This window comes from Phodopus roborovskii, unplaced genomic scaffold, assembly GCF_943737965.1.
Source record: "Phodopus roborovskii unplaced genomic scaffold, PHOROB, whole genome shotgun sequence".
NCBI lineage: Eukaryota > Metazoa > Chordata > Mammalia > Rodentia > Cricetidae > Phodopus > Phodopus roborovskii.
This window is the reverse complement of record NW_026125546.1, coordinates 3450597-3474208: the sequence shown is the minus strand read 5'-3', so window position 1 is coordinate 3474208 and position 23612 is coordinate 3450597. Positions and strand designations below refer to the sequence as shown.

General features: G+C 39.5%; 1 protein-coding gene across 12 annotated transcripts in view; it reads left to right on the top strand.

The window, feature by feature from the left end:
• The window catches only part of Dync1i1 (dynein cytoplasmic 1 intermediate chain 1), a 480988-nt gene that overhangs the window by 348421 nt on the left and 108955 nt on the right, over positions 1 to 23612 (top strand). For all 12 annotated transcript variants that reach the window (XM_051177158.1, XM_051177161.1, XM_051177156.1 and 9 more), the window contains 3 exons: positions 11607 to 11696; positions 19453 to 19615; positions 21983 to 22082. In XM_051177158.1, the coding sequence (XP_051033115.1) occupies positions 11607 to 11696; positions 19453 to 19615; positions 21983 to 22082 (353 nt within the window). The remainder of the gene's footprint in view (positions 1 to 11606; positions 11697 to 19452; positions 19616 to 21982; positions 22083 to 23612) is intronic.

Here is a 23612-nt window from a genome sequence, read left to right as displayed (position 1 = left end):
GCCCCACCCACACTTAGGGTGGGTCTTCTCACCTCACTTATCTAATCTGAGCAGTCTTTAATAGGCAAGTCTATAGAGGTTTGCCTCTTAGAAGACCCTAGATGCTATCAAGTTGACAGTCAATGATAACCATCATTGCTGGGTTCCAGACTGTTATCATTGTAGTCTTGCTTTCTTTCTCTACCACCATCTAGAGAAATTGGGGCAATGTGGTTTTGCCATCAACACAACACAACATCAGTCCAAAAAAAAAAAAAAAAAAAAAAAAAAAGGCAAGAGTCCGTTTCCCTAGGGATTAGGGTGACTGGGAGTACTGGGTTAGCTAGAATTGTCAACCAGTCCAATAGAAAAGAATAGTCCACTTTTTTTGACCTAGGGATAACACATCTTGAATTTCCCAAGGCAGTTGATTAATCTGGGGGAGGAAAAGAATTTGCCTAACTGGTAGATGGAGTAACCACAGGTTTCAGTTTGTCCAGACAGTCTCCAAGCATACCTGTTACTTCAGCTTAGTTATTAACAGTATATCCAGTCCCTTCTGAAGTATTCCAATTTATGAGTCCCTCCACTATAGTATAAAAAGCCCAAATTCTGAGACCCAGCCTCACTGGCCACTACTACAGATTCACAGTCTTCCCTGAAATCTCAAGGAGGGCTGACTTGGCTAAAAGTAAGAAGTGTGTGTCCACTGAAGAATGGAGGGACTGTTATCCCAAGAAGTGGGGTAGTAGCTTCTGGGTGGTCAAAGCCACAAATGTCAGTTACAGTTCTCCTTTCCTCTTTATGCTGTTTGGTACAATTTACTAGCAAATTGAAGGAGACTGGGTGTTGGAAAAACATGGGCTTGAATCTTGGCTCTGTTGCTTATTGACCCCAGCTGGATCATCTTGCCTTTCTGAGTACCAGCTTTCTAGTATATACAGAAAGTTAATCATATCTGCCTTGGTGAGTTATGGCAGATTAAATAGGATAAGGGATATAAAACACCACAAACTTGCTATATTTCATCCTATAAGTTGATAGCCACTGGTTTTCCTTGGTTTAGAATAACAATAGCTGCGACAGATCTGAGAACATGGAAGGTGGTCAGGAAACATCTAGTGTCCAGTGACTAAGATAAGCGAAGACAATGATGGTTCTCCCAATGGGAATAGGGAATGTCTCCCCAAGTTTAAATGAGAGTTGCTGTCAGTAGTGAGATCAATGACAAAGAAAAGGGACTGGAGCATTTGGAAAGTGAGAGAAAAGAGAAAAATGTCACTTTTAGAACCGTTTGGGGGAAACTAGAACTCATTGAATTCTAATCTAGACCAAAGCACTTAATAAACACTCATGTTTGGGTATCCAAATATAAGTAAAAGATACCACTCAAAAATTACAATCTGAAAACTCATAAATATGGAAATAGATTATAGATTATATAGTAGGCACATTTTTGGCTTTTTACTGCCATGCAGAGAAAAATCAACTCAAAAGAAAAGGTTTTTTTTTTTTTTTTTTTTTTGGCTCAGGGTCTCAGGAGTTAAGGTCTATGATATCTTCTTCCTCTTACCTTGGTCCTGTAGCAGCCCTCCCCCAGAATACCATGGTGAAAGTACAGAGTGAAGAAGACTATTCACCTCATGGTAGCCAGGAAGCAAAGAGAGCAGGAGGATGTACCAGAGCCCCAGCAACACACCAAGACCTAACTTCCGACTGCTCTGCCTCTGCTGCTAATGGCTCCACCTCCTCCCAATAGCACCACAAACTGGAAAACAAGACTGCAGCACAGGGACCACTGCCAAGCACTCCACGTCCACCAGACAGCACTAGATAGAGGAGAAAATGATAAATGACATTTTGACATGGCAGACTTTGGTGTCATGGGGGGAAAATGTGTTAAGAGATGCCCAACTGACATGCTCTAGGGGAGTTAGAGGAAGAAGTTCCTACTGACAAGGTAAGGTGTGAAATGAAAGAATTAAGGGATTGGGAGTCATGAAAATCAAGTCTGAAGGGCAGCTTGTTTATGTGTGGAGATGACGAAGGAGTGGAAGCCCTCGACACTGTAAGTACATACTACCCATGTGCTTTTGTCTCATCTGTCAAGGAAGGCTCTCACAAGCTATGTCCATCACTTCTGGAGTCTCCGTTCTTTAAATGTCAGCATTCAGTAGCACTCCCCTTCCTTCCTTTGTTAAATGGTGGCGCTCGCTGCTCGCTGACACTACATCTTTTACCGTCTGCAACTCTTTAACCTAGTATGTGCTTTACCTGCTGCTTGTCTGGTTTACTGCTCCCTCCCCAATAAAATGCCAGCTCTGTAAGGACAGTTTGCCTGTTCTGTTCACTGGTATATCTCTAGCACCTGGAATAGTATTCAGTACATTAAAAAAAAATAGGAGAAAGTATCTGGCTGATGAGAAGCCATGAACCAAACATTATGCATCTGTACACATGACAAGTGACCCGGAGCATGTGTGTTATGTGTGTGAAATGTGCACATGAGAGAGGATTTGTACACAGGAAACACATTTGTACACTTTGAAAACAACTCAGGTTTACTCTGCTTGAAGAAGAAACAACCAGACTGTGAACTTGATCCAGAGTTGTGTTTGAGGAGCTCTCTAAGGTGATGTGTGTGGCAGGAGTTGGTGTGGAGAAAGGGTAGAGGCAAGAACACTGGCTAAATAACCATGGTGTGAAATACAGAAGAGGCTGTTCTGTCCTTAAATAACAAGGAGGCAGACATTGAAAGAATAAAAAGGGTTGTGCAATAGAAGAGTATCCAATGAAAGAGAACTCACAAGAATAGAGAAGTTTTCTTTACAATAACTGAATAATGCATGATGAGGAGACATGATAATGGGGTGGCCTGAAGGTGCCATTAGTGTGGGAACTGGGAACTAGAGTGATGAGTAGGATTCTTAGGGATGAGAGATACCACTTTCTCCTTAGAAACAGGATCTCTCCTGGGGAAGCAATGTTTCTAAATGCCTTCTACTTCTTTCCTTTGATGTCATGAGTTAACACAACATAAAAAACAATTAGTACCTAGGACTTGGTTACAGTCATTGTTGAAAGTTAAATATCATGTTACCTCTGCTCCTTTTACTCCAGCTTCCTTTTTCATGAACAAGTCTCCCACTAAAGGGGACTACAGGTCTACAGTCTACATGCCTTCAAAATATAGTAGATGAAGCAAATTACAGAATTGTCCAAAAACAGAAGCAAGCAGCAAAGGAGTTTAAGTCTAGAGATAGAAAGTATGTGTATTTCTCCCTTTCCAAGAAGCTGAAAATTACCTTTTCAGTTGCTTTTGGGGTGTGTGTGTGTGTGTGTGTGTGTGTGTGTGTGTGTGTGTGTAATGGGACTACCAGCAAAGCCATGCTGACAATTCCTACACAACTCAAGCAGGTCCTCTTAGCAGAGAATATATTGGCAATGATGCTTTCTGGAGTTGGGCTAGTTATGCCCACTTGGATAAAGAGAAGGCTGACTGAATGTAGAGGAGAAAGAAGAGGAGAGGGGTGAAGAGAAGAGTGGAGATGGGAATGACAGGAAGGAGAGGAAGGAGAGGAAAGGAAAAGACTGGAGAAGACAGGAGGGGCTAGAAGGGAGGGGCAGAGTGAGGTGAGAAGAGGGAGGAGTAGGGGAGGGGAGCAGAAGATAAGGGAAGAGAGGGAGGGAAAGATGTTTCTTAAGATGACCTCATTATCCCAGGTCCTGAAAAAGCTGGTACCTTAGACGCTAATGTCTCTGGGTTACCATAGTCTAATCCAACAGTATGAACTAGCCCATGTAATTGTCTTCTTCTATGATTGAAGGGTCCTTGATGTTCTGAGAAAGCAGTGGAGGCAGATATGAAAAAATGAAAGACTAAAGACAAGGAAGAAAGGTGTGGTTGTATAGAATAATATCAGCAGAGGCAGGAGGATCTCTGTGAATTTGAGAGAAGCCTGAACTAACATAGCAAGGTTGAGGCCAAGGCTAGACATTTGAACACTGTCTCAAAGAGAGAGAGAAAGATAGGAAGAAAGGAAGAAAGGAAGAAGGAAGAAGACAGATGGAAAGAAAGGAAGGAAGAAGGAAGGAAAGAAAGAAAGATGGAAAGAAAGGAAGAAAGGAAGGAAGAAGGAAGGAAAGAAAAAGAAAGAAAGAAAGAAAGACAGACAGAAAGCATAGTCTGAAGAGTGGGGTGTACCAACAGCTTGCTTGTCCTAGTCTGCACAGAACTGGACCAAGAATCTCTCTCTGATTTGAGAGACAATGGAGAATTCTATTGGATTCATATAACAATGGTCTTTAAATGCTAAGCTAATAGGGAACTATTGAAAATGTTAAAAATTGAAAACTGATGGAAACACAAATCAGTCAGCGGCTCCTATCTGAAAACACTGTGTGTAAGAAGTTATTTGTAGACTGCCTAGTTCCGAGAAATGAATTGTTCTCCACACACACTGATCTCATCTCTTCTGCTCACTGTGTACTAACTGCACATCGTATACATCAGCACAATACATGTTTCAGAAACACCCACTAAAACACTCTTTTCTGGCCTCCCTTCCATTTGAATATTTTCTTTCATTTCTTCTCATTTGCAGTATCTTGGGTGACATTCCACCAGGAAGTAAAGTTTCCAAGTACTGTCATGTTAGAGCCTTAGGAAAGAACTGATGTGGCCAAGAGTGTTAACAGGGGTGCTCTGTATGATGAGAAATGTATGTTTTCTTTCCTCTGGCCAAATTTTTCTAGACCAGAAAGTGAAGGTTTTTCAAATATTAGCATGTAGTATATTTAACAAAGTGCTTACTGAAAATCCCACAAAATATGTCTCTCCTGCATATTTTTAAAGCACACGGGCGCTCACCTAGGTTTGTGTAAGCATTCAGCAGTGCATGTTATACTTTATTTTGGCTGGGGTGACATGTATTAGAAGGGTGGCTCTCTTCAGACTTTGGATGAAGTTGGCAAGCTGTATATAGAGTTGGTCCAGGGACAGGATGGCTGTAGCGAGGTCTGTGAGAGAGCCTTCACTATCTGTTGTGCAAATACATGGCTTAGTTTAGCACTGTTCTTGGCTATGTAGCCAGCCAGGGTCAACATCTTATCCTCTGTGGTTCAGTCCAACTACAGCCAGCCCTCTGGTTGTCCCCTGACTTAAGTCTTGCCTACTGCCTTCCAGCTTTCATTTGGCCTCTGTAAACTTAAAATCAGAAGATGAATCTCATTTGTAAAGAATCCCATTGCTCTATAAGGCTGACTAGGAAGAAAGTCCCTCACTGGAGTCAGGCTGCCCCAGAAAGCATCAGAGTTACCTGTGAAGAAGAGCAGTATGGTTTCCTTTTATTTTTCTATGTTTTTCTCCATATTGCTTCGGAGCATGTCCTGGAACTTGCTCTATAGACCAGGCTGGCCTCGGATTCACAGAGATCCCCCTGCCTTTGCCTCCTGAGGGCTGGGATTAAAGGTGTGTGCCACCAATGACCAGCTAAGCAGTATGGTTTCAAGAGTCTTATTTCACATCCAGTACCTTATATGTCTTTGAAATTTTGAATAACTTTTATGAGCAGAATGTGACATACGTAATATAAGAGACATACTGTTTTCTAAGAAAAAGTCCATACTTCTGTCACTCAAGGCCCTACGTGGTGTAGTATATGACTGTCATCCAGAGCAATTTCCTTTTTTGTATTATTTGTATCATAAATAATAAAAACTCAGAGATAGATATTGGGGTTGAAGCTGAAGATTAGAGAAGCAAAACATCCAGCCACTAGCTCTTACCTATACCTCAGACTGAATTGGTGATCCTGTCTCTACGAATCCTCACTGTAACTGGAGACTGAATACCCCATGAGATCCTGAGCTCCTCTCTTATATACCTCTCTAGTGCTAGAATTAAAGGTGTATGCTACCACCACCCAGCCTCTACGGCTAACTAGTGTGACTGCTGGAGTTAAAGATATGTGCCACCACTGCCTGACCTCTATGGCTGTGACTTGCTTTGCATTCTGATCTTCAGGTAACATTTACTAGTTAGACTACAAACAATTCATCACTACATTTATTAGTTTCTCTTTTATTCATATTATTGATCTCAGTAATTGGTTTTGATGATGCTAGCATTCAGTAGAACTTTGAATAGCTCATTCTGGTTGTACAGACAGATATATAAATGCTTCCTCTGAGACATGTCTCAGAGATGTGGACAAGGTAGTGACAGAGACAAAGAGAGGATATAGGAAAATGCTAGGCTTGGAGCTGCACCGGAAAGGACAGTGAGAAGAAAAGTAGAGTTGAGTTGGATTTGGAAGTAGAGTTGGCAATGCTCTTCCATAGTCCCTGATTGAAAACAAAAGTGAGCTGGTTCTCCTGGATCCAGCTGTGATCCCATGTGAATGTGCTATCAGTTGTGAGAATGGGAGAACTCAATGAAAGAAACAAGTCTGAGTAGAAGTTGGGTGAGATGCCAGAATGCTTCATAGACTCTGCATTCTAGCAGAGATTTGTGGCCTGTGCTATCAATTTGGAGGTGATTAGAAGACAAGGATATACACATTATCAAAAATAAGTGTATGATATGAGAAAATATGAGAAAAATATACCAAAGAACTGAAAAAAGTATTGAAATGATTGTTTTTAATAAAAGCCAAAGCATAGGAAAAATAGATCTATTTTTCTATTGAAAAAAAATGTAAGTATCTTCTGAGAAGAATCATCACATAAAACCCTCAAATACAAAACCATATAAAGTGGTGAAAGCATTTGTACTTTTGTTGGAAACATGTCAAAAAAAAAGAAGAAGAAGAAGAAAGAAAGAAAGAAAGAAAGAGAAAAATAACCAAATAACAACTAAAAAGAAAAAAGAAAAAAAAAAATCCTCGAGGTTCAGGGAACACCACAAATGAGGAAATGTTAGAGTCAGAATTTGGAGAATTTGGTGAAGACTGGTACAAAACTACAAAACAATGTCTTCCAGAAATACCCCAGCCATTGTCTCCACAAACTCACCTGCCTGAGACCTGCACAAGACTGGCACGTCACCATTTCATCATGCATGGGGAGGGACTCATGAGACCCATCCTTCATTGGTAATCTTTTTAAAAGTCATAAAAGTACAAAAAAGGAATTTTTGGAAAGAAGAAGGATTTCAGCTAGAGAAAGAGGGGACAAGCATTCAGGAAATCTTCAACTATCATGCCAAGCTGAGAAACCAACAAACTATAAAACTAACCAGTCAAGCAACATATGTGCCCACCTGTGCAATAGTGGCATGACCCATAGTGGTAACCAATCACTCTCTGGTTGGCTTCAAGTTCTGCTTCACAGGAGGAAATCTGTGACTGTTACTGTAAGCTCCATCAATAATAATAGGAAGATCGTAGACCCAATGAGGGAAATTATTTAGTTAAATTGACATAGCTCTAAACTGCCTTCTAAATATCTGGTTTTTGCACATAGATGAAATTCACTCTCATCTTTAACAATGTAACTGTTCTTTGCAATAAGTAAAGGTAAATACAGAGGGACTCATGGCTGCCCAAAATGTAAGTGATGACCTGTCCTGAAGCAAGACATTTATACCACATCTCTAAGGTAAAGAAACCATTGGCAAATGGGGGCTAGGAATAATGAAAGAGTTGGAAGAGAAGGTTAAGGACTACAAAAATCTTCTGGGTGTGACATAACAATTGCAACCATGAACTCAATAACAGCTGCCATTACTTTCACAAGACTGACCCCATCAACTGTCAGTGATCCACAAGGGAAGGACTCATGGGTCCCCATCTGTTACTTCTAAATGACCAGTTATTGTAGGCTCTGGGACATATGAAGTCATTGTCATCAGTTGGAAATCCACTGCTGAGCCCAGCATTACTCCAATGGATAGCTCCAAACTGGTCACACAGATGTCCCTGGTTCAATTCAGAGGGTCACAAACCAAGAAAATCAATAGGAATGTGGGAAAGAGATTTGTAGGGAAAAGAGTTTAGAGGAATGGAAAGGAGTCATGAGAGGTGGGAGGGCAAAAATAAGCATATATCATATACATATATATATATATATGAATGAAATTAAACAAATTTAATTAATAAAAAATAATGAAAAGATAAATAACATTCCTTCCTATCTCTCCATTTGCCATCCTTGGTAATTAGAGTTCTCTTGATATTTTTGCCATTTCTTTTCCTTTTTGGAAGCAGTTCCTACTCATTTCGTGAGCCACGAAGTCTTTTATTAATTCCAACATTCATAACTTTTCACATTAGAATGGATGATGTAATGCAGTTTAAAATACAAAATAGCCATTGCTTTTCTTAGGGGTGTATAAAGCGATCTTACAGCCATTGACCTGTTCAATTCAAAGTCCTGTGGTAATTGCTTTGGGCCTCCCACTCTGGACGGTAGCAGGGTGCCCTTTGGAGACTAGGATGGAGTGGCATGGCCTTTAGTGTGCTCTCCTTCCATTTTCCACCTGACCCAGACTAGCTGTCTCCCTGAGGTGGCACATGCAGGAACCATGCCCTCTTGTGAAAAGCAACAACTGAACAGCATGAAATGTAGCCAGGCCCTCAGGCCTTCTTACCCAGAGGCTTTGCAGATCCTGAGAGGGCTGGGAAGGCAACACTTACCGACCTCGTAAAACAGGGCTGCCCTGTGTTCTGAGGGCTCTGGTTGCAAGCACCAAGCACCAAGTCCAGTGGGGTTTTCTAGAAGGAAATCTGGTACTGACACCACCTCTCTTGGAATTTATTAGAAGGAAATCTGGTACTTATAGAATCAACAGGAAGCAGAAGGAACAGTCTATAAAAGGGCCTTTGACCGACAGAATCCAGACATGGGTCCTCAGGAACAATCTAGCCAGCATATAGGGCATTGATGCTGTAACTTCATGATGCCCTAAATGTATCCTAGTTGTGTTCTCCACTTTGCCTCCCAGGGCCCAAAGACAAAGTGTGAGTTGGGAACATCTAGTCTACCACAGTCCTGCTTTTTCACTCTGTCTCCCTTCTGGCTTCAAAGGAAGATAATACTGTCCCACTTGTCACCAATACAGAGTTGATCCAGGCACTGTCCTCTACACAGGAGATTGTGGTATACTATTGCCAAACACTGATAAGTCTTGTTGCACTAGACTCACTTTCCAACATTCCAACTCTGTAAGGCTAGAAGGGCAAGTCAGGTAAAGGTTGTGGCATGTTAAGCTTGGCTGCCCTGATCTTATCTGAATCAAGGATTAGCAGAGGAAACTAAATCCTCTGGAGCTCATACACAGTGACAGTCCTGTGCTGGGCATGTATGTATATATAAATACCGCCACTCCTGAGTCCTTCATTAAGTCTCCAAGAAGGAGGACAGTAGTTGCCAAAGAGTTTTCTAAGGAGGGGACTGAAGGTGGCAACCAGAGGTGGCAGAACATGGAGGCTAAAGAAAAGCATGTATCTAAAAGATGCCATTGTATGAATCGAGTCGCTCAGACTGACAGGTAGTTTCTGCCACTATTAATTTCTTGTGTGGACCTGGCTATAGGAAACCATACATGGGTGGTATTTTTTTATCCTTTCCAATCTCCAAGGAAATGTAACTGGGTATGAATGTGTGGCCCAAGTCGTATATCAGTAGTCTGCAGAGGGTCTACATAAATCCTTTTCTTAAAAGTTATTGAACTGTTTTGAAAGTGGTCTCCACAGAAGTTATTCTAAGTGCACCAGAAAGGAAACCAGAGTCTTAAAGAAAAATACACTCTCTTTGCTGAGCAAGGCAAACATATCAGTATTCAGAGAAACAAACCAGCCTCTTGTGTTTTATTTCCTCAACAGATCCACTGAAACGCTTACTTTATGTCTTTAAAGGGCTGATAGACAAGGAATTTTGTGGCTACTAAAAATTAATACCTACAAATGGTTCGTAACCACTTTAAAAAGGCGGGCACTTTAAAATTTTTTCTCTGTTATTTATAGTCCTTTATACAGCATTTTGCATATTGTAAACATGGTACACATTTTTGTGCTTTAAAAAAATACAAATTGAAAGCATGCTCTCAAGGGAAGGGTTTCCTTCTATTCAAGGAATTGTATAAAGTATGACTTACCTGCACACTTCTATGTATAAACTAACACATGGTATCACAGAACTTTTTGTAGCCAAATACTTTATAGAATAATATTTTCCAATAAATTCTTAGTGACTTTCTATTATGATAGGCTTTTTAACTCTTTGAAGAACTAATACTTAAAATAAAAGACTTCCTATCTGTAAAGACAAAAAAAAATGGTACAATTTGAAGATGACTAATACAAAGCCATTTGATAAAATGCCTTAGGTTTTGAGAACTTGAAGATACAAGTGTGCAGACAAGATGGCTCTACTAGAACCATCTTTAAGTCTATATTCAGTAGAGCTGGAAATAAATGTATCTGAACCTTGACCTCTTGGTCTACAGATTAAGAAAGAAGTGTGGGCTATCATCTTACTTCCTCTAGATCTCTGCACAACTTAACTACTTAATTCCCAAGGGTCACCTCCATGTGGCCTTCTTCTGATGACCATTTTTGGTGTCACACAGCTTCCCCGAACCAAAGCACCAACTCCTGATTTCCTTGATAATGCACTTTCTCCATGCTTCCTAAAAGCCTGCATTGTTGTTATGGGTTGGGTTTGAAGGTACCACAGAGCTGGGCATCTTACACAAAGTCTATAAATATTTGTTGAAAGAATGTATAGAAAGGAAGGGAAGAAGTGATTTCTTTTACACTCACTTGAACCAAAGAAATAAAACACCTACTAAAAATGTTACACTATATTCAAAATCTAGGAAAACAGCTTCCAGTATTTTTTTTTTTTATCATTTTGTATCTGTGAGTTAGATTTTCTTCAGCACCTTGTTTCCTAAATCCTATTTCAGTTAGTGGCTCCAAGCACTCCTCTAAATGAGGCAGGTGGAGAGAGACCCACATTTGCATAGAGCAGAAAGGGCACTGTAACATCTGGCCATGGCAGTTGACTGGGTCCATTTGTTAGCGCTCATTAAATTCACATTAATTCATGAACTATTGTGAATGTGCAAATGCCATTTGGAGTGGGTTGTTTTCTTCCAGACCAGTGGCATTGACTTTGGGGGTCTTTCCCTGGTTGTTTACTTGCCCATGGCATTTGACCTGGGGTTAGACCTGTATTTAACCCTTTCCTGTAGGTCAAAAACAAATTGATTTGGCAAAAATGAAATTGGAAATGAGTCATCTGGGCAGCAGGTGGCCCTTGCTTGGAAAGCATTCCAGGTGGAAACATTTTCAGACCTGTTTCTGAGCCATCTCCAAGGAAGCTTCAGAGGTCAGGGAGGCAATTCCAAGACATCCCATGTGGTCAGGGTCTATGGGGGGAACATAACAGGTGCCCACTCAGTGCAGATTTCCCAGCAGGTTGGGAGCCTTTCAAAGAGGTTCATTTGGAAGATAATTTATTCATATATTCATGAACATTTGTCTGGCATTTTCTGTGAAGTGATTTACTTAGAAGTTGCCCTAAATGGCTGGAACTTTGCCCTTTAGTCTACCTCCCACCATCAGCCAAAGACTTTGATTTAAAGATGAAAAATAATGTGTTTTTCTCTTTCTTCTTTCTAGAGGATGAGGAAGACGAGGAGATGGTGGAACCTAAAATTGGTCATGATTCTGAACTGGAAAATCAAGAGAAAAACCAAGAAGTGAAAGAAGGTATGGTTAGGAGATACACTGGGCAAGTACTGTTTGTTTTATTGTTTTCTCTTACTAAACTCAGAGATGATAGAAGCAAATCAAGCTCACACTCACATCCCCTTTATATAGTATTTTGTACAGCTACATGATACATTTCTTTTTAAAACATACACTAAAATCTCCAGGCCAAGAATCAGTTATTTTCAAATTGACTTAAGAAATGGAGTAGAACCAACTTCAGTGCCAATCCCAATTCCAATTAAGAGGTTACTAAATATTTTAAAGATTAAAAAAAAGATAAACCATCAGTTGTCATGCTAGACTATGAAAGATAATCATGAGGAAGAGGGGCAAATGCAATTATTTTATCAATTCTGAAGTTTTACATACGTGCTACATAAAAACATTAACAGCAATCACTACTCTACAGTTCAGTGTTCTTCCACAACTCTGCCCATATTAGGACAAATAATCTTCCATACATGTCAGTGATAATAGCCACTAACACTGGGAATCTGCTTCAGTGGTAAAGTACTTTTGTAGTAAGTCCAAGGCCTTGGGTTCCAATCCCAGCACTGGAAGGAAACAGAACACAAAATAAAAACTAGCATCAATTTAGGGCTTATAATCTACTTACCTCCCCTCCAAGCACTGAAAATATACTGTCTATAGTTCAAAATGTCTTTGGGGGGCATATACTATTATTATCCTTATTGTACTGGCAGAGGACAGAAGAGAAAGATGTAAAAACCTGCCACAGGATACATACTTTACTTATAAACATGTGAGCCAAGAGGTAGGTTAAATCTTGAATGAGCCAAGACTTAGGTTGACTTTACAACCTGTATCTTATACCACAATGCTGTCTTCATGACATTCCCTTAGAAATTTTATTCTTTCACTATGTCAAGACTCTCAGTCCACTGAGATGAGATTTTGAGTTGTTATTATTCCTGAAAAATGGCAAGTGGTCCCTGCAGAACTGAGTGCAGGTTAACAGGTTCTTCTAAACTTCCAACTAGGCTTGTCAGCTACAGATCAACTAAAGTCTAAAATCATCTGTGTTAATATTAAATTTTAAAGATAGCCATGGCTCTGGCTTGGTGCATGGCAAGTGATTGATTGGAGAGTTCTGGGAAAATGTGTCCTGAGCCCATGTGCTTGCTCCAGACACCTGCGTTCTCAGGAGAAGAAAAAAAAAATCCATTTAGTCTGAATAGCTACCCCAAATTGCATACATGCACACTTAGAGGTTTGGATAGATAAAATGTAGAGGCATTTCTTAGATTTTAACAGTTGTCTCCTGAGGCTGGAGAGAAGGCTCAATGGTTAAGAGCATTTGTTGCTCTTCCAGAAGACCAGAGTTTGATTCCCAACACCTACCTAGTAGCTCATAGCCATCTGTAACTCCAGTTATGGGAATTCAGCACCTTCTTCTGGCCTCTGTGGGCATCGGGCATAGAGACAGATATACATGCAAGCAAAACACCCATAGAAATAAAATAAAAATAAATAAATCTAAAAAAGAGAAATTAAAAAAGAGAAATTACCTCCTGCTAAGGCCTACTTGAGTTTTGCATGTGTGTTCAATTTTGCCTTGATTATGTTTATACAAACTCAGTTATAGAAAAGCAAGTGTAAAGCAGTGAGGGAAAAGAAAAGGGTCTGAAGCCAGGGTACCTGGATCAAATCTTGGCTCTGACACTCAATAGCTGTATGATCAACTTGGTTGACTCTCTTTCTTTTGGCCCCGGTTTGCTCATCCGGCAAGCAGAGATAATACCTGCCTCCCGAGTTTGTTTTTTTCATATAAGACACAAAGGGGCTAGTATGGAACAACTTGGCACAAAGTACGTGCTGTATAAGAGTTTGCCAAATTATTATTAGTGGCCTTGCCTTACAGTACGAGGTCTGTAACTGTGCCCTCCCCCATGACGTCACAGCCTTATGTGCCCTGGTTCCCTGTGCTCAGTTTTGCCGTGACCCATAGCTTTGAAATCAAAAGAAGCAAACAGTTCTTTCTGTTTCAAAGAGCCATCGGTAAGGTGATTACCATGCCCAGTCTGGTCTCAGGCATCCAGGAGTCAGGTTCTAAAGTGACTGAGGACAGAAAAAGGATTCAGCCTCCTTAACAGTCGCATCCATAGAAGGCATCCGGTTTGCTTCTTTCTGAGAAACTCCAAACAGATTTAATGGGAGTGATTTCACTTTTAAACTTCTACTAAAAAGATCTTTTTTTAAAACACCAGTAAAGGGAATGCCACCATCACCGGTACAGCCAGGGACAAAATAAGCCAGGGTCTACTGAAATGCATTCTGTTTCCTTTTGCAAAACAGCTTAAAACATGCCCAGTAATATGCAACCATGGTGTTCTTGTAGGCCTTGGCAGGGATTCCCCACTGTCACCCCACCCCCCAACCCCAATCCCAAACCATCTTCCTGGCAAAGCCGAGCACCTCCTTCTAAAGTTCCAAGCAAAAACGCCCTTCAGTTTTAACTGTTCCCCATGCTTTATGGAATTGATTAAAGCCATACTAAAAGAAGTTTGAAAGAACATTTCCTGTTACCACAGCACCGTGTGCCTCGTTCTCCATTAATGACGTTTCTGCAAATTAGCACATAATGGGTTAAAAGCATGTTTATGTTGGCATCAAACTATCTGGCCCCCCTTTTTTTTTTTTTTTTTTTTTTTTTTTTCAAGCAGGACAGTATTTTGCAAACTTTTAAAAGACTCTCTAGCAGATCTGGTTTAGCAGATCTGGTTATGGCGCCATTCACAGGGCTGCTGTAATAGTTAGGGCTGTGGCAGCACTCCCATTGGGAACCCTGCCTTTAGGGGACTTATACTGAGCCATTAAAAATGTGCTCTGTGCTAAAACTTGACATACACAGTTTCAAACCAGGGGACACATTTTGGGGGACTCCTTTATTCATTCTTTCTTTCTTTCCTTCTTTCCTTCCATCCTTCCTTCCTTCTTACTATCTTTCTATATCTGTCTTCTTGAATTAAAACATAAGAGACAGGAAAAAACCCTCAGTGTGCACTAGGTTTGGTTTTTTGTTTTTTTTTTTTTTTTTTTTTTTTGTTTGTTTCGTTTTTTTGAATTTTTTTTTCATATTTTTCCATCTGACCCCAAAATGCATTGAATATAAAGAAATAAAGTTTTGATTTTTCTACGTTGCCGTGTGCATTTTGTTGCACAAAGAGTATACAAACTTGCAGGTGACTTTTTACTGTCCATCAAAACTTCATAACTCTCCACACAACAGTGTCAGGTTAAAAGAGTCAGAGTATTGGATAACTCTCCACACAACACTGTTAAAAGAGTCAGAGTATTGGGGTCCTCACGCCTATAAATTCAGATGAAGCCACAAGCTTCATGCTAACTTCAGAGACAAATGTCTGTCTGCGTCAGTTTCATTTGGTTTCCTGCCGCTGTTTATGAAGTGATTGTACTGTAAAATTTCCATTACGGCCATTGCCACGATTTCATCTGGTGTTTTCACTGGCTATGTGGGCTACTTATTTTTATCTTTTAGATAGTCTTGCAAAAATATCTCTTAAACACCATGTTTTTCTATTCCAATGTAATGATACATTGCAAAAAACAAGGCAAGCCATTTATGAAGTGGGTATTTTACAAATATAAATCTCAACTTAAGACTGGGAAGGCGACTTCATCAATAAATTACATGCAATGAAAACTCAACCTGAGCTTGGGTTCCTAGCACCCATGTGAAAAGTGAGGTACAGCAGCCCCTGTCAATAGTCCAAGCACTAGGGAGGCAGAGATTGGCAGATCCGTGAGCTGGATGTCCAGTCTAGACAAATGATGATGTCTCCAAACTGGAAAGGTGATCAAAACAGACACCACACACACACACACACACACACACACACACACACACCACTAGACACTTACATTTATAAGCAAACATAAAATGAAATTAAAATGTTAGGTATAAAATGTCAACTTCACTGTGTACATTTTGTCTTTGTAGAGGCAAATGTTCTAAGGACCCTGGAAAACAAGAGCTAGAGAATAGAGTAAATGGGGCCAATGAAGGAGAGGCTAAGTTCGCATCAGTGAGAAAAGTCAAGAAAACATGGCCAATAGGAGAGAACTTTCTTAAAGGAAGCATTAAAATGTACTTCATATATGACCAGGAGAAATTAACATTTATATAATTAAATAATGAAAAGGAGATCCTGAATAAATTTTATACTATATTTTAATCTTACAGGTCACAAATTCATAGATTTTTCTAAATTTTTATCTCATATTTTTAAAATATGAGTATGATGCATCTCTTTCATACATGTTATTTCATACATGTTATTCAGGCTCAATGTAACTGGGTAAATGATTAAATTCTCTTGTTCTTTGTAAGTCATATCTACATATTCTACTTTTCATAGAAATTCCTCCTTTAAAGGTAGGTAAAATCATTGTTGGCTATCAGCTCCAGAAAGGAATTCTCCACAGTTTGTATGAAGAGGCCACACAACATATTATGTAATCCATACCCATGTTTTGCTCTCATGTGGTTTTTGATTTTAAATTAATTTCTACATTTTTGCATTTTGCATCTGTGGAAAAGACACTGCCAGTCCTATTTTTATTATTATTATTATTATTTCTGTAGTTGAAACCTTTTGGATTCCATTAACTAACACTTTAATTTTTTGTGTGAGAGGTTTTATTACTAAGTGTACCTTTTGATTGTGGCTCCTGAGTACTCCATTATGTTCTCATTATATTGTAACAACACTTACCAATTTAAATATTTTTAAAGCAATACGAGATTGGTTTTAGTCAAAAATAGCTATGATTTTGTTTAACTTGTAAGTTGGACATTGTTTATAACTATTCTGAAAGTGCTCATCTGTACATACACGTTATTATTTTGTACAAAACAAACCATGTCATTTGATCCCTTTTAGACATCAAAGCTTAATATAAAGTGTATCCTTTGTTTTGGTTCAGTAGCAATTTGATTTCAGGCCAAATATTGTATTGTTAAAGATAATGTCTACAGAGGCGGCTGTTTCGCCTACCTGGACTCGGCCTCTGCTGGGACACTTTGATCAGCCATTTATGTTTCTCCCAGAGAAGAGGTTGTATGTCTTGAAAGCTGAGATCAAAGTGACAATAAGCTGTAGGGAAGAAAAAATTACAGAAAATTACACAGATACTATTTTTTTATTCAAGGTAATAGACTTGCAAGAGGAGATACAAGGTAAAGTAGATGTGGTTCAAAAAGATAAACAGAGAGTAGATTTTCTCGATTTCCTCATATTGGAAGGGAGAGCAGGGAGGGTGACACAAGGAAGTTTTGGCTACTTTGCTTAATCTCAAACGTGTCTTAAGTCACCTATGAACAGTGGCCAAGGCTGAATCTTTTTAAAAGACATTCTTCTTGGCCCATGCTAGCCCTGTTTGGTGAAGTTAACTCATTTGTTAATAGTATTAACCAAACAAATGAGACCTATCAGATTTGGTCATTGTTTCACCTGGTCACATTGAGTAGCTTTACTCTAGAAAAAGATAATTTAAGTGGCACAAGGAGGCTTAGAAAATAGAGTCATAAATTACTTCTTATCCATTTATTATTGAAGGCTTATCTGTTTGGGGATATATATACATACACATATGTGTATATATAATTTTTAAACTGGACTGATACTCAGGGTTTAAGCTCAAATTAATAAATAAGAGTCAGAGCAAATAAGTGTCTGGGAAATGTTGGTTTATTAGGATTGTCTTAATAAGTAATGGCCTCCTCCAAATCCCAAACAAAATTCTGAATCTAGACATCACCAACCTCATCAGTTTGTAGACTGGCATCTGGATAAGACTACAAGTAGATCCTGGTGGAAATTTTGGAAAGTCCCAACATACCTGGTAATTTTAGAACTCTGACATCTTAATCATCAAAGAACTGTCCCTAATTCTGTTTGGAACTATCAGAAATGATGAGCAGATTGCATCTGCAGGTCTTCTGCTATAGTTGATCAACCATGTTTCACCATATTGTTAACTGGACAGCATTTCTGAAGTATGAATCAGCTACATCAGAATAATTCTCATTTTTGTTTTTGTTGTTTGTTTTTTATAAATAGTCTTGAGTCTCTTCAGACTCCCAGGGTCATGGTCTTAGGCAAGGAAGGGACCGTCGAAAGTGGAGAGAGAAATTCCCTGCCATGGCTCTACAGAAGGGGGCTTCTTAACCATCCAGATGTCTTAGGACAATGACCTTGGAATATTGTTAATCAAGTTACACAACTCTTCTATAAAATAGCTGACTCTACCTAAAAGATTCCTCTCATCATGTGGCCAGGGAGAACCTGGGTCTGATGGCGGATGTCTTAGATGTCTTGGGAAGTTCTGAGGAAAATAAGTTCACCGAAGACCCTGTTATTTTAATTGCTGACCCTCCTGGGCGGGATGGCTCAACTGTTCCCTGGATGACTAATTAGAGGTAGAAGTAGGATCTCTAGACACCATAAAGATTCAGCTGAAAATGTCAGCCCTATGAGCTTCTCCAGAATGGAAGGTTTCCTATATCTCCTCTAGAGTTTTATACAAAAAGAGTTGCTGAAGGAATTACTTATAGGACCCAGTGCTGACACTGAGGGGAACTGAGTTACAGACTCCATGGAACCCTGACAATTATTTCATCTGTCTGTCTCCTTTTGTTTCTTCAGATTTGGCCAGATAAGATTAAAATAAAATAAAACAAAACAACTGCTCTAAGTCATAAAAGCAACTGGGAAATGTTTCAGAGATGCCCTGAATGACTGCACATTAGGAAGGACATAACTTTTCATAGCAATGTCAGCTCTCCAGCTAGCCCTCAGAAGCCAAGTGGAATTATCTAGTGGAGAGGAGAGAACCATCTGCACCGTGTCACAGACATATCCTAATTAGTACAATTTTATCAATGTATTTTTCCTGTCCTATTTGAGTTTTTTTCCCCAGTTCAGTTTGAAAGCAAATAACATTTAGAATAGATAACGTAAAGCATGCTAATCTATTTTCATTTGTAATTCTTTTTAATTCTTCATAATACGGAGTAGATGAGATGTGAAATCTTTTAGGGAGGATAGCTACAAAAGCCTTTTGATGTTTTTCTGTCAGCTTAGTGGCTGCACGTGAATCCACTACTATTTTAATTATTGTCTGCTGCCCCACGGCTCCTCAGTCAGTGCCCCACTGGCCACTCAGGCTGTGGCTTGGTGAGGTTTCCTGTCTCATGGCCAGTCTGTAGCATTCTATTTACCAATAGGACTCAGAAGTCAAAGTCTGGGGTGAAAACCTGTCAGTTCAAGGAGGCTGAGTAGCAACTAGCTGACCTTGCTTTTTGGCCAAAGATACCGCAAGAGACACATCTCTCCCCTCATCCCAGAACCAGGAAAGCTCAAACTCTAGTTCTTCCCTTCCTGTTCGGCTTCTCTATCCAAATCACAGGCTTCTCTACATCCAGTTCAGTCAGAGAGTCACTGGCTCTGCCACCCCACAACCCCCACCCCTCCACCCCCTACCCCGCATTCAAGGTACCACTTTATTGTGCAGTCTTGGGAGTATCAGAGTGTGATCAAAATATCCCACACTACCATTAAAGAACAATCTGTGATCCTAATGAACAATGGTTTGTTTTCCTGTGCATTATCTCTCCCTGGATAAGCAAGCTCTTGCACAGGCAGAATTTCACTAAAACAGTTTTAAATTGTCCCTTTTGCTTCCCTAACTATCTCTCTTGCATAAAAAGCCCCTCCAAGGGAGTTGACAGAAGAAGAAAAACAGCAGATCCTGCATTCAGAGGAATTCCTCATCTTCTTTGACCGAACAATCCGAGTGATTGAAAGAGCACTAGCTGAGGATTCTGACATCTTTTTTGACTACAGCGGCCGAGAGCTGGAGGAGAAAGATGGGTTCGTTGCTTATGTATGTTTGGAAAAACACAGTGTGAAGAATTGTTGCTTCTATTGTCTTGCTCTTCTTTTTAGGATAAGGGATCTCTTTATGCTGTTCAAGCTGTTCTGTGGTAGGCTCAAGTTGTCTTCCATTCTGAGTGCTATTAGCCCAGATGCATACTGTCTGCCCAGCTTTACTCACTGAATGTAAATACATTTATGTATTGACTAGGCAAAACCCAAGTCCAGCAAATGAGAGGAAGATGAAATTCCTGGATTAATCATACCAAACAAGCTTTGACTGTGAGCATTGGTTGTAACTTCTGGTTTAGCGTTTCCCTGTAATTATCATGTGGCTCTGTGACATTCTTTTGAACTTGATATCTGGAGCCCAAGCCAGGTGATAGAGACAAGCAGAGTCATACACATTGTTCTGTGAGAAATATTCTCCTATGTGGCTGGCAGAGATTTGTAGATCAGCTAGATTGCGTCTTGTTGTCTAAACATACAGGGAGTGGAGAAAATAAGCATGAGCTATATAAGGTCACAACAGAGGTGCGAAGTAACAGTTTAGAACACTCAACTTCTTTTGGGTCCTGTAAGATTATATATGTGTTACATGTACATATGCACATTTTAGGAAACATACGGCAAAGAGATATTTACAGATAAAAGAAACAAAAATTAGCTGAAGAAATGGGTGGAGAGGATTTCATATGGCTTTGTGATTGTAGTTGGTGTTGGTGTATGTGTTAGAAGGGGCAGTAGCTGCCAGCCGTGGGGTATCACCATGAGATATGAGGAGGCACTTTATAAGACAGGTAAGAAATAGACAGAGTTGGATTACTGCTATAGATTTCTTTGGTCTGAGAACAACACGTGGAGGTAGGATCACTTGCCTTTTGCATTGGATCCAATTTTTTAAAAATTATTTCTAAAAGACAAATGCCTTCTTAAAGGGCAGTATGGTATCAACATTGAGAATATGGAAAAGAGCAGACCAAAGATGTGAAAAATAATTTTACGGTGATGTTTTGAAAAGGTTCTCAACAGTTGGCATTATTAAACTGTACAGAAGAGATAAGCAGGATCTTGAATTTGTATGCTCTACTGATGTTTATTTTCCTAAAACAAACAAACCAAAAAACAAAACAAAACAAAACACATTTCTGGTAGCTCAGCTGGTTTTAATGGTCTCCCCTTCCTATCTTAGTACATGGCTCAGTGCCATACTGGATTTCTAACAGGACTAACATGCACCTCTTACGTGAGTTTGCAGTGGTAGAGCTGCCATAGGATCGGTGGTGGTGTTAGGGTCAAGGGAAATCATATATCAATTGATCAAAGCTTAGAATGATATTTTCTGAAGCCAGACTACTCATTCTGAACAAGAGTGACAGAGGGGAGTTGCTCTGATGCGATGGAGCAGAATAATGTGAAAAGAGGAAGAATGACTATAGACAAATTCCTAAACTGAAAGGTTCAGGTAGATTCTCGGACAGACCCAGTAGCTCCTGGCATAGAACAGACATTATTCAATTTAAGCACAGTTGACTCTTGAGGCAGACTTATGAGTGCTGAGTTCTTCGAAGGTAGTACCAAGGCCAATTGAGCGTTAGACAAACAAACACTGGCCAAGTTACCTTCAGTCCTCTGAGACAATGCTTTTTTTGGTCCATGACTGACATGGTTGATGTCTGGAACACTCTTGAGATACACTAGATCTCCACAATACCTTTCTCATGGCAGAAATTATCACCTACTGTTACTTAAGGAGGCAATTGCTATGGTCAGTCACAAGTCACAGATAAAAACATGTATATCATTTGAGGTCTAATAACACAGAGGGTAATATTGATATCGAATAGCTCCCTGTATTTTTATGTTAATTTAATTTCAGGGAAATTTAATTTGTTAATGCAATATTAGTATGTGTATGAGTGTGGCTACTCAAGTGGGTGTGGTAGGAAAACTTTTGGGAGTTGGTTTTTCCTTCTACCACAGGATCAGGGAATTGAAATTGGGACATCAGGCTTGTACATAAGTATTTTTATCTGCTGATCCTTCTTGCTGGCTAAGGGAACTTTTAATAACTCTTTTTCAGGATAGAGCAAATTAAAGGGAAGAAAAATGCTTCAAGACTCACTAAGATAAGAACTTGAGACAAATTGGACATTTTATACCAGACTCAAAACAAATTCATTCAGAAAGTTTTTCTGAGCCAGTAGAAAGAGCTTTTCATAAAGGATATCTTCAATCCATTTACTCATGATCATGTGCTACTGTCTAGATTGGCCTTCTGCCTTCCAGGAGTATTATATGCTTTTGTTAGGTCACTCTGATCTGAAACCTCACTTTTTACCTCTGCTATTTTAACCCTCTTAGGGATGTGCAGGCTGGAGCCAACCTTTCTTTCAACCGCCAATTCTATGATGAGCATTGGTCTAAGCATCGGGTGGTCACATGTATGGACTGGTCTCTCCAGGTAAGAATTAGTGTGAACAGGACAAACTTGATTTGTGTTCTTATGACATTTGTATAAAACAATAAGGTAGTTGCTCCTACATTTTTGGATCTATTTACTAATCTTTAACTCTCTTCTTTATGCTCATTGCTTTTGTTCACATTTTTCTGAAGTTTGGGAGCAAATTTTCCATTCAGATAGTTATATTTATTAATTGACCTGTTCTCAATAACAGACAAACAGCCAGCCCACTCTGTGCAGGAAACTTTTGTAAATGTAGTCATCATTGGTTTCCTACTCTCTGAGTCCTATGGATACGGTTAAGTCTTCATCTCTTCTGACTTTTGGTTCAGCCGGTTTGGTTGTCCTCCCTGTGCTTTCAGAAACAGCTTCCTTCCACTGGATTCTCTCTACTCGTTTCAAGTTCTCTTACCTTTGCAGACATCTGACTCCCACTCTTCTTATTGATATACTCACTGAACCAGAGTTCTGCATGCCTATGTATTTGACTGCAGTGTCCTACTCAATCTCCCTCCTAAATCTACTTTTTACATTAAACAAATCCACACAGGCTTCCCGGAGAATTTCAAACTAACTCATTAACTCATCATTTCTCCTTCCATATCACAACCCTCTTTTGCCTACCCTATTCGCTGTATGTTGAAGACATCATAATACACCCCAAGACCTAATGTAGAACTTTCATCATCAACATAACTAGCTTCTCTCTCATCTTCCTCTTCCAGTCCATCATCAAGAAATACATATTTCTATTTATATATTCATCAACCTTACATCTGCTTTATTGAAAACCTTATAATTAGGCTAAGCATGGTGGTGTACACCTTTAATCCCTGAGCAGCCCTGGTTTCCACAAATTAAAGAAAAGCTCAAAACTGTACATTCTGTTTTGTGCATGTACACTCAGAGTTTTTCCTTAGGACATAGAATCAAACAATCGTCCTTAAAAACAAATATAATCATTTCATTCTCTGAAATAAAACTCCTCCTTGCTTATTAAAAAAAGGCCAAATCCAAAACTTGGAATTTGCAGTGAAAATAGGCAAGCAAAAGTCAACATGATGAATGGACAACCCAGTCAGTTGACAAGATACAAATCACTATGCCTAGCACTGAGCAACTAAGTAACTTGTGAAAACACATAACTTAGTTGTGGTGAAGTCAGACTTTGAATGTAGGTGGTCTGAATTTTGAGCCATGTAGTGAATTTGTTTTAATCCATATAACTTATATGCCAAGTACTATACCAACTGCCTTGAAGACTTTAACATATTTTACCCTCAATAGAATTATATAAGGCAGTCACTGTCAATATGTGCATGATATACCAAGACTCAGTAGATGCCAAATAACCTGCTAACAATCACTCAGCTAGAACACAGTGGAGATGTACTCAAGCCTTGCAGCATTCTACTGCATAGGTTTTAACTGCTATTTCTCTCAAAGAGCTGCTTCTGAAGCTGAAACCAAAAGAGCTTGGAGGTGCTGAGTGATCTAGACAGGCAGTAAGTACTGTAAGAGTTCATTGTA